This window comes from Corvus moneduloides, chromosome 9 (genome assembly GCF_009650955.1).
Source record: "Corvus moneduloides isolate bCorMon1 chromosome 9, bCorMon1.pri, whole genome shotgun sequence".
NCBI classification, from domain to species: domain Eukaryota; kingdom Metazoa; phylum Chordata; class Aves; order Passeriformes; family Corvidae; genus Corvus; species Corvus moneduloides.
The window spans coordinates 11501508-11513855 of record NC_045484.1 but is presented as its reverse complement, the minus strand read 5'-3'; the positions used below and the strand labels follow the sequence as shown (position 1 = coordinate 11513855).

The window sequence follows — 12348 nt, the reverse complement described above, 5'->3', positions numbered from 1 at the left end:
CATCTTCCTGGATGCTGCACAAGGCAAATTATCCTGACAATAAAAAGTTCTCAAGGTAACCTATACTATGCCACTTACACTGACAGCTCAGTTTTACAGCTAAATAAGGATTATATAAATCCTGGAAACCAAAACGGAACATTATCAACTTCTCACAATGAGAAGATGGTGAGACAAATTAAGCACAACCTTCACAGTAGCAAATTACGCATCTTGACACATACCATTAAACAAAAAAATTAACCAGTTTATTATATTTAACATATTTACAAAATAGTACAAATTAAAGTACTGTGACTCCATTATTGCATGACAAAAAATAACTCCATACAGGCAAAAGCAGCACATGAAAGAGACACTCCAGAATATTTAGGAAGTCTTTGGTACTCAAAATATAGTTTAAGATGCAGCATTAACTCAATCAATACAGGGCATTAAAAACAGACAATGATATGTAGATTTATGCCACAAAAGTGAAGTTTACCTATGGCTTTCACTCTTCACAAAGGATGACTAGTGGACTCAGGAATTGCTTAAAAGCTTTACAACATTTTTAGGATGGAGAGAATACTCAAAATGATTCTAAACCCAAGCTGTTAAAAATGACTGAGACATTTTTCAACTCATACTGAATTTAACTGCCTCTTCTCAGAACTATATGACAGTAAAGCACTAAACACTTCAAAGACCTAGAGCCTATTCCTCTACTCCTTAAGCAGGCAAAACTGGAAAAGAATCATCTTTGTCTACTTAAGGAATATAGGATTAAGCTCACAATAGACAATCAAACAGCATGGCAAAACATGATCAAAGACTGTATACTCTACACTGCTGTACACATCATTTACAAAATTTTTATGCATCATCTACATATTTACAAATGCTCTCAATTATTCCATCAAGTAATGTACTCAACACAATCAGAGTTTACATAATTTTGAGGTAAATCCTTGAGAAGTTAGAGCATTGGCAGAATTTCATCTGCAAGGCTGAATCTCTCAAGTCAAGTTTCTAATGAGAAGCTCCTCTCTTTCCCCTGGTCACACACTCCATGCCAGGTGTAGCAGATGGGTAAGACAGTTGCAGAGATGAAGGGGATCTTTGTGAATTCTCTGTGTTGTGCTTGATTCTTCTTGATGGCCAGGAAAGGCCAGAAAGAAGCAAAGATTCCTGGAGGCAGCCAAAGAGAAACCCAAATATGTACTAGTAGATTCTGCACTGTGGACAAGTAGTGGAGATTATGTTGCCTGTAGCCTAGGAAAACACTGCAGTGTTAAATTGTGCAGTGTCCGTGCACACTAATGGCAAGATGCCAACAGAAAAACAGGACAGGCAAAAGCAACAGAGAGGATTGTGGGACAGGATGAATTAACTTCATTTAAGAGCTTGATTTTCTTTCAAGCTAGGCTTGACATTACTTAAATATTCAATACTGCACATCTGAAGACATCAGCCACATTTATTTTAGCTTATAACTACATTTCTGCCCCTCTATAATTGCATTAAAACACTGCCTCACCAAGCAGTGGACACCATTTTACAAGGCCTGATCTTTCAGCCTGGCTAACCTAGACACATTTTTCCTTGGGGATGTTCAGAACACTGCAACAAGACAACTCCCTCACTGAACTGCCATTAACATCCCAGGAAACAGGAACGGAAAGGGCAGAAAGAAGTTTGTAAGTTCTATTTGCATTCACAAAAGGTGACAGAAACTGTCTAACTAGGAAAACACAGTTTTGAGTTGAAAGCATCAAAGTTCATCTGGATCAATCAAGAGGTAAAGATAAACACTTTTGTTCTTGAGAAATGACATCATCTTGCATTAGTATTTTCTCCTACAGAATAGGTCTGCAGTATTTATCTAATGTCATTGCTGAAAACTTTCAACTCATCTTGTCATGACTATCCTCCAGTTGCACTTTTATTGTCAGCTGCTTAAATGAAAAAAACTCACATAAAAAGGCTTGAGATGACAATAAAAGGATCACACAATTCCACTCTGTGGATGTTTTTTAAAACAATACACATCACTACACCTTTTTAGAATGTCTTTAAACAGATTGTCAGAAGATTTGGGCAGGACCTCAAAGTAGCTAATTAAGTAATTATATATGCATGAATACTACTCATATTTACTATGTATTTCCTTCAGAATGTTTTTAAGGGTGTAAAATGGTTTGTAAGTTGATATGTGAAGTAGTTTGATGTCTCAAAACAACCCTACTTTATGCCCACTGGAATGATTGAAATCTGTTTGCTGCATGCAGTGATAAGGAATAATAAGCCTTCATGTCCTTGTACCACCACAGATGTTAGCTAGAAAACATTAAATATTCAGCCATTGCTAGTACTCATGGTGTAGTACAGGGTGAAATGAAAAGGAACAAAGAATTTTGTTTTCCAGAGATCTTCTGGGAAGGTGAGGGTTGGACTTGGTACTGATCCCCCCTGACGGCAAACTGGCAGCTTGTTTCTTGCACAGCTCTGGGTAAGGTAATATCTGTCAGCCCAAACTTCTGTATAAATCCCAACACTAAAACTCGAAGGTTCAGACAGACAAAAATGTTGCTGTTTAAATACTTAACAAGACCAGTAACACATTGAAGATATAAATTTTTACAATCCCTGAAACTGCTGGTCAGCAGAGGATAGTTTTTAATTCATTCATCCTCTTCAACATAAGTTGATGGAAACCAGCCCACCTAAAAAGGGGAAAAGCAGAACAAAATAATACATGAGATGCACAGGGGTTTTTTTTAATGGCTGCACTAGGCACAACAAGGATGGGTCTGTTCAGTAAATATATTAATAAGATTACAAAGATAAACTTGGCTGACCTGACACAGTGAGGGTAAGTACCCTTAAGAAGATAATAACTTGCAGATATGACAATTTGGAGACGAACACCTTCTATGTCACTTCCTCCTCCAAAAATCTAAAACACATTTGCACAGATTGGAAGTCTAAAAATTCAGAAAAATGCCAGGAGTGGAAGTAGTTTTACTACAGGCAGGATGCTGCTATTTTTTGAATGAGGAGTTAAACTTTTAACAGGCTCCAGTCAGGGTCCAGGGAATCCTCTTGTAAAGAAAACAGTGACTGGTCTGATTGCTTTACATGGAGTTGAATTCCACTGCCACCAAAACAGGTGTTACATATGACAGAACTAGACAGCAGAGTCTAGTGTCCTACACTTCAGAAGTTATAAAGTTACCTACATTCTGAAATTAATGATGTGCCAAATAAGTATTATGTAAGATATACAGTGATACAATGTCATGTATTTCTTACTTTATGTATTTGCTTTCAGTTTTTTCAGACTTCTTTATAACTAAAGTCAATTTAACATTCATGAAAGAACTCAAGAACAAACCTAGAGCATGACTAGAAGGGGTAACTGCAGAAATTTTGTTTTAGACTATCTTGCCAAAATATCTCCAGAGGCTGAGTCTGTAATGTCAAGTCCAGGCTATGAAAGCCACCAAGGAATGCCAGCATGTAACAGGGCATCCTTTAGAATGTGGGCAGCTGCATTACAATGAGTTGTTCAGCTCTCTTCACATGTAAAATGTATACAGCATAATGGCTATTTCTTCTGCTTCCCTATTTTCTTCTGGTCTAATTGACTACTATTTAATAAGCTTTAACCATATAACTTTAACATAACCAAGCTCATGTACACAATAAAAAAGGTTCTCCACATAAAGCAGTAAGTCTGGACATGCACTTCAACTGGACTTGCAACTATCATTTCCAGCTTCCAGACAAATCTACATTCTTCCACCTCACATTCCTTGACCCTGCATCTCGCCACTTTAGACATGGAAACAGCAGCCTCAAATGTTTCTGACTAATCTGCATTAAAAGGCAGTAAACTAAGATTGAAACAGTAAACCCTTTATAAGTCAAAACTGAAAGTTCACTTCCAAGTCTCAGAGCAGAATGTTAAGTGAGTTCATAAAAATCCCTGCTAAATATGTCACTTCATATGGGCCACATTTGTAGACATCAAAGAAGCAGCCTCCTATAAAAAGGGTGTTTGATTCCATTGCATTGTAGTCTGGCAGAAAGATGTGGAAAATCTTTCTGTGGTAAAGTGCTAAACAGAGTTCCACAGCACCAGGAACCTGACCCCAAATATCTGTCTGCAAAACAGTTCAAGAAAGGTCAACTGTAGCAGTGCTATTAATCCTGGTTATTTTCCAAACATATAAGCTTGCCCAAATATTCAGCCTGGTAGGTCACATTAAATAACTAATAATTTAGATGCTGGGAAAGCTACCTCGCTAGAGTTCTGCCTGGCTCCTATGCAACAAATATGAGAACATGTTCCATTATGTGAAAAAATCACTGTTAGTGAAGGCAGAAATGAGACACAGGAAAAGAAAAAAAAATAGCCTTACCCTTCCATTTACTTCACCTCTCCACCAGCCATTGGCACTCATCTTGGTATAAATTTTGACAACATCCCCCTTCAACAAGGACAGTTCTCGCATGTCTCGTGCACAGAAGTCATACCTGGCTATGGCAATGCCTATCACCTTCGGGCTTAGCACTGAAAGGAAGCAGATGGTGGTGATATTAAGGTTGGTTAAATGAGGGCTACCAAACTACTGTAAATAGAAATACTGTAAAATATAAAACAAGGATTCCACAGCAACATACACTGGCATTCATTTTATGCAAAACATCTGCACTACAGAGATCAAGAAGATTTAAATACAGGCAAACGGTGTAAAAGTTGAAGGGATTTTTTGTGGTTTTTTGAATAGTCCTCTTTATTTTTAGAAAAAAAATCAAACTAGATGAGCCATAAATAAAATATTCCCCACCCTGAGATTCTAAAATACATTTGCAATTATTTTATACTTGTGCTTCATAATAAAACTCGCTGCCAGTTATATGCATCAACATATTTTACAGGTCACTAATTTCTTTCCAAAAGAATTATTAGCATTTACAGTTGATTTAACTTTAGACCTCTAATGAAGCAAAACAAACAGAATAAGGTGCTGTTCTTTCAAAAAACAACTCCCAAGTTAAATATTAATGCACTTAAAACTGGAAGCTAACATCAGCATGAGCAAAAAGGCACAGACTTTCTACAGGAAGTGTCCACGGATCATTTGCCACAATCTGCATTAATATTGACTGATGTAAATCTATTCTTTTCAGGGTTTTTTTTTCTGTAAATCACCAATGAATTTGTTCTACAAAATTAAGGTTCAGTGAAATTAATACTTTTAAGTTTTAAGGTACATCAATATAGAAGAATTTTGCCAATGTAAAGCCCAGACATTTTAAACAAAAAAAAAGCTGTTAAGAATTTTTAAAAAGCAAAGGTACAAAAAGCCTCACTTCAAAAACCAACCCCTCTTTCCAAACAGTTTTATAGGAAATTATGTGTCCAGCGCTGATGTAGAATGTCTAAACGTTCAAAAGAAACCCTCAAAGATTCCAATGTGAGGACAATGAGAGGAGAGTGGGCATGGCCTAGCAGATACAAGACCTTTGACTTGAGCACTTTAGAAAGAATAGCCACTACTCTATGGCATTTTGTAGTAAGATTATTTGGTCAAGGCATTTTTTAGCTTTTTTTTCCATGAATGCAACTTTTTCCCATGTAAATTACTGTAAAAGGAGTTCATGAGCCCAGGTAAGCTTTCTACTGAAAAGATTTCAGAAGAATTCATATGATCATGATGGATGACTTGGTATAATGTACCTAGAATCATCTCTCTCCTCAGAACCCTTCCAAATTTCTTAGAAATGCCCAATCTTCATTAGGAAATACCATTAAGATTCTAGTTTAGCAATGCTCTCAACAATGTAATACTAAGAACTCATAGCTAGTTGCCTTTAATTTAAATCAGAAACCCAAAACATGGCAAATGAGCTGGGAAATCTAAACAGTTCAGCTCTGCTTGCATCTAAGTTTTCTTCTGACCCCACTGGACCACAGATACATAACAGTATTAAATACCTGCAAATCAATGTATGTTCAGATCTTAAAGAGAAAATACACACAATTTAATTTAAAATAACAAGGAACAGTATGTTTAAAATATTATTAGATATATCATAAAAATTGAATGCCTAAAAAATAGTTTTGGCAACAGATTATGCCCTATTTTCTATCACGTCACTAAAGTTTAGTCCAACATTCCTGACTGCTTATGTAGAGTACGCTTATCAGACACTTGATAAATTTTGTAAAGGATGCCATATAACAGAGAATCAACCTCTAAATTCATTGCTTATATTGATGTTGCAAAAATTTAGGTGATATATTAAGCACGTTAAAGTTCAAACATGCTTTTTTTACCCCCTTAGCAAGTCAGATATAGATGCTACTTGTTTAGATCCTGACATGAATGTAATGTCCTATACCTTTTCAGCATTGCAGTAATCAATTTTACAGGGAAAGAGCACATCATGGGCAGCAATTGTTTTGGAGAAAGAAAAAAAAAAAAGGGCAGTTATTGATTGTAGGGTCAGTAACCATTCCCAGGTGTGCAGCAATATCACTGGCAGATTTGGAGAAGCATTGCAGGATGGAAGAGTGATTCTGGGGAGCAGGAGCAGGGTATAATTTCAGGTTCTAGAAAAAAGATAAAGGGGCAAGGAAAAAGATTACAGGAAGCAAAGACGAACACATTTTGGAAAATGGGGAAGAAAATAACTAAGAAGGGAAGAAATGCATAGACAAATAATAAAGAAGGAAAATAGCAAGGAAAATTAGAGAAGAAAGAGGAGCACACCTGGGGGAAAGGAGGACTTCTAACTCTTTTTCAAGTCACAAAGCAGAGAGGAAAAGGAGAAAAATAAGAGAAATCAAAACCATATATCTTCAAAAGTCTTGAGGCAGAAAGTAGCAGAATTTAGATTAATTTAGAACCCAAGATCCATACTGTCAAATAAAAGTGAAGTTCACAATACGAAATACATAAAAGGAAGTCAGATGAGTGATGGAATACAGGGAAATGACAGTGCTAATTTTGGAAAAAAATATGAACCGTATCTCTCTGCTGACACAGTCACAAAAACAACTTGAGTAGAGACTATCAGCCCTGTCCCAGGATAAGTAAAACTTGAGGGAAGACAACACATGGAAAGGACCTCTGTACAGATGGGAGAGAGAAGGAATGCTGAGTGAAGGGCAGGAGGAGGACAGCTACAGGAAAAATGCAGGGAGACAATGGAATTAACAGCAGAGATCGATGGAAACTGAGGGCCCAACAGGTGAATGAATGTGAATGAGAAATTAAAGAGGGGGAGAAGAGAAAGTGATAAAAAAGAAAATAAGCTGTTGAGAAAGCAGTAATAAATAAGCCTTGTGTATTAGGAGGGAGATTCTCAGAGAACTAACTGGAAACAGAGTGAGAAATCCAAAGGAGGTAAATAAAAAGTACATGTGTGAATGAGAAAAAGATGCTTTTACTTAATCTGGCTTTTCCTTCTGCAAACAGATGATGATGACTACTGGGAACTATAATCGGCTTTGATTTACACTGGAGTATGTTGGACATTAACAGTGAAGTAGATGTGCTGCAAATGAATTTTAATACTAGTTTGAGCCTGATGAAGCATCTAGGTGCAAACAACAGAGATCACAGCAGGCTGGCCTAGCTCACATGCTTAAATTCCATGAAGGTCAATGTACTATTATTAAAGCTGTGAGTAGCTGTTTCTCTCTCCTTGTGCTCTGGCCTCCTCATAAATCTGCAGCCATATGCCCTGAGGGTTGCTCCTGTGTATTAGTTTCCATGCTTCTTGAAGCCGTGTACATTTATTTGTACATGTACTGTTTCACCAAACCTCAGTTCTGCTATCCAGGCACAGGCAGCACCTTCAGTAGTGCTCAGTAGTTTGTTCTCCTGTATTACCAACTTCCACATCAGCAGAACTAAGCCAGCTCCAAAGATACTTTTGAAAAAAGCACTTGTAATATCATGAAATACGTATTTGTTCTTTTAATATAGGCAAATTATTTGGCTATTTTTAAAAAGGTTTAACTACAAGCATATGAAGCAACATAGCTTAGCAATCAGAATATAACAGGTAGATAAGCTTAACTAAGAAGTGCAGATCAATAATTTCCTTTAATATTTTGTAACAAAATATTTAACCTGGCATATTGTGATATGCAAGACATTGAATCTGTACCTATTATTATAGTTATTACTGAATTTTCTGATACAGCAGTTTTTCATGTGGAAAAAAGGAATGTAATTATAATTTGTTGAAACCACATATGGGAATATGTGGGAATGTGTAGTAGGCTTAAAGTAACTGAGTGTTGATTGCTGTTCTATCACCTTAGGCCACTGCATAATTTTGTCCTCATGGAACAGATACCAGTTTCAGTAAGAACAGAATTTAGACTCAACTGGGCAGTTGAATGCAAGATGTCATCTCCTATCCTTGCCCAAAAGGACAAAAGCTCACAGGGTTTACCTTGAACAAAGGGCTACAACTTAACTCCTCCATGTTGTTTCAAATCAGGTGAGTGCTTCAGAGCGTCCAGCGAGCATCATGACCACAGGGCAAACAGCTATACCAAAATGGCTTTCTACTCATCTTTTCTACAGCTGTGTCCCTCTATAAAAGCAAATGTCAACTGGAAGAACACCTTCTAGCTCAGATTCTCAGTCGTTATTGTGACTACTGAAAAGCAAAAGTATCTGCCCCAAAAATATCTGTATGTAAAGGGCATAGAAATGGAAGAAACAACTGAGGGGCAAAACATCCAAGTGCAGTCTAATAGATGGAGATTGAAATCCCTGGGGTGAATCAAGAGAGGGGTCATCAGAGATGCTCTCAGCACAAGTAAGCACTGTAACCATTCTACTACTGAGCTGCCATCTACGTCCTTTTCCCCCTCAATAAACTACGGAAAGCCTCAAGAATCCTTCTCAGAGCACTAAATAATTTGAACAGCTTCTGTGGGGCAGGTGTAAAACATACTGCCCACTGAGATCTTGATAACTACATCTGCATTTGTGCATGCTGGACACCTCCCTTCCCTAGTGCAAAAGCCAGCCCCAATCCTGAAGTGCACAACCCAGGCAGTGTCCTCCACCCCCTGTACACAAAGGTAGGCCAGTGTAATGTGAGCAAATGCTGCGTTCTCCACATCAGCAGCTCCTTCCATGTACTCCTCAAAGACATTCACCTTTCTACTGGCAAAATTCTTCTTCAGCTGTCCTGTGGTGCAGTTCACCTCTTTGAAGACCAGATCTTACAGATCAGAGCAAGTCATACCCATACTGATGCACTAATTGAGGCTGCCAATGGTAATACTTTTAGCATTTTTATGCAGTCTCTTAGTTTGAAATTATTGCATCTATTAAAGCCAGAGATGGTTAAATGGAAATAAAGAAAACAATATTTAGAAAACAGATGGGCAAAATTAATTAACAATGTTAATGCAGAATTTAAAGAAAGCATTCTCTACAAAAAACCCTACTATATTCTAAGATGCTACTGCAGTATGGTTTGCTGCAGGGATGGGACGAATATATTATTTACCAACAAGCAGTGAGATTTCCATGTTTGTGCATTTGAACAAATACATTAAAAATGTATAGCTCATAGATGTCAACTGCATGGCAAATTAACAGTGAAGTGGTCACTGATGGAATCTGCTGCAACTATTGAGCTTTGCAACCCCTATTCAAACTGCTTATTGCAATAAGCAGTAACAATTCAAAAGTTTAAGAGTTTGATTTTGTTACACTCCAAGAATAACATGTAATAACTGGTTTTGGAGTCAGAGAAGAGCGGAAGTATCTGAATCTAATGATTCGTCCCTTCCCTCACTTGCTCCACACAAACAACAGAAGCAAATGTAGAAGAAATATAAAAGCAGTAAAAGCAGTACCTGACCAGAAAGGAGTGGAGGAAGGGGGAACAAAGCTGTAGTCTGGAGGAGTTACAAAAGAAAACCCACAGAACAAAGAAGGGGCTTAGAGGAAAAAAAAAGAGAAAAAGAGAAAAGCAAAACAACATTGAAATATTGGCATAAGATTTAAATAATAGTTTTTTAACTATATAATTCATTGATAATAAGGAAACTAAGGTTCCCTACTAAGGATGTCTGCAAGGAAATTGACTGTAATAACCAGAAAATTTGGATCTCTGATTTAATTTTTAACAGTTGCATTTTTCAAAGAGTAAAGTAGGAAGAAGTCACCCATTTAGGGTTTCAGAGAAGCAAATCGTAAGCGCAGACTCTTGCAAATATTTTCGGATTTAACACAAGTTTTTTTAATTCTTTGTGTGCCCCACTTCTTACCATTACAAAAGCAAGAACTCATGCATACATAAATCCTCTTGAGCCCAGCAAGACTAGTCACATGCCCTTAATTAGGAAATAGTCTAAGTTGAACTGGAGTCACATATTATGGCATGGAAAAAAAGTATGCATTTTGCCCTGTTAATCATTAACATCAATAGGAATTCCACAGCTAAACTACATCCTCTAAGGCCCAAACAGTACTGCTCACATTTGCCGTTTCCCCAACTTGCAAAAAACCCCTCGAGCAAGCAAACAATGCCTAAGCTTGGCCTAGGCAGAACCAACATATCATCCTAAGTCCCTATAGCAGCTTCCTTGGGTGAAAGCCACAGGTGTACTTGCTCTATTGTCACCAAAATAGGGGCAATGTACTTTTAAATGCAAAATTTAGATGAAGTGAACTAGAATGGCTTCAAGTGAAGCTACAGTTTATTGATTTCTTTTGAAGAGGCAATAAGGATATATAGTGTGCATGTCTAATAAAGTTGGGATCTTTGCTCCCAGCCATGATTTGGAAAGGTACATTCATCTCAACTGGATAAATGATAATGTAGCTTCTAAATTATAGCTAATAATATATGTAATTACTGAACAAGAGTTTTCCTTCAAAAAATAGCAGGGTTATATTTATCACTTACAGCTACTTCTCTGAATTTATTCTTGTGGCTACACATGAAACACAGTAATTTTGCTTCAAAATGGCTATTTGCAAGAATGGTGACTAGAACAATTTTATGCAAGAATTCATGGTGGAGGTAAAGATACAGTTTTGTGCATCTTACCCGGATGACAATGGATACATTTGTGACAAGGAAACTACAAGCATAAATAAAGTAGGACTGATACTGTATTTTAACATTCAAACTATGGATTTAAATAAAAAAAAAACAAACCACAGAAGTCCCACAACACAAACCAACAGCACTTTAGGTTAGTGTTTCTTAGGACAAAAAATCACACTCCAGGGCCTCTTGCACTCTGGAAACTCCCTTCTGATCCTTCACAATGATGATCCTTTCTCCACCTCTAACACTAAATGTACTATGGGATGCATGAGGTTACCTGAGGGGCCCCTTTATACTGGAGACAGTAACCCCAAGTGACAGCTCTGAGGGGAATTGTGCTACACAAACCAAAAGGGCCACTTGACTTAAGAGCATTCTTAGAGGCAAATACTCGCCTCTATTTGTACAGAAGCACAATGGCAGCGTGGAACAGCAGCACACAGAACACAGCCAGGTTAGGTGCTATATCGTGGGTGGCTGGTCCTTAACTGAGCAGATTTTTATCCTAATTTTTCTCTCTGATACAGCTGGAAGTTTGGTTTTATGTGTCAAATTCTGGACAAGTAAACCTATGTGGGCAAGGAAATCCTACTAGATTTCTACAGATAACTGGTCTGTTTTGATGATAGGGGGTTGGTGTTGGCTTTTAAGCAGAAAGGCTGAATTCTTTTGATTCCTTAAGGGTTGGGATGCTGCTTGCTTTGTTTTACTTTACTAACAGATACCTTTACACAGTTAATGCATTAAGCAGTAAGATGACCTAACTAGTTAATATACCTACTCCCAGTTAACAGACAAAGTAAAACATCACTCAAGTAGTACTTGGCTTCATGAATTAGGTTACTTTAAAATCTAGATTTCATAAAGATTCAAATTTCTCAGTATGACTGTGCTCTGCATCAGCAAATCAGAATACAGTGCCATTATTCTATTCCAGAGAGTAATGTCCACTTTTCCTCCCTTTTTGCCTTTATTTCATTTACTGGCTGATCATTCCTGTAATCTAATGTAAGAATTATATTTTTCTCTGTAGCAAAACAAAATTTGATCATAGTGTGTGTGTGTGTCTAGAAAAGCCTAAGACTGAAAAATTAAGAATACATACCATTTCCCAAAAAACCTTCCCAATTAACTTGAATTTCTGTGTTGACAAAAGTAAATGTCTGACAGCTTTTACAACCACATTAAAAGTGTACAATGAATACCAGAACAACATGGGTGACTTCTGCAAGGCCAGGAGACTGAAAATCACATTTCTAA

At 37.2% G+C, this 12348-nt stretch overlaps 1 protein-coding gene across 3 annotated transcripts in view; it reads right to left on the bottom strand.

Annotated features, from left to right (window-relative positions):
- Positions 1–226: 226 nt before the first annotated feature.
- VAV3 (vav guanine nucleotide exchange factor 3) overlaps positions 227–12348 on the bottom strand; it is a 151609-nt gene continuing 139487 nt past the window's right edge. For 2 of the 3 annotated variants that reach the window (XM_032117752.1, XM_032117753.1), the window contains 3 exons: positions 9887–9970; positions 4407–4558; positions 227–2705 (listed from right to left, as the gene is read on the bottom strand). In XM_032117752.1, coding sequence (XP_031973643.1) covers positions 2664–2705; positions 4407–4558; positions 9887–9970 — 278 coding nt within the window. In that variant the 3' untranslated portion in view covers positions 227–2663. The remainder of the gene's footprint in view (positions 2706–4406; positions 4559–9886; positions 9971–12348) is intronic. The other variant, XM_032117754.1, reaches the window with a different exon arrangement.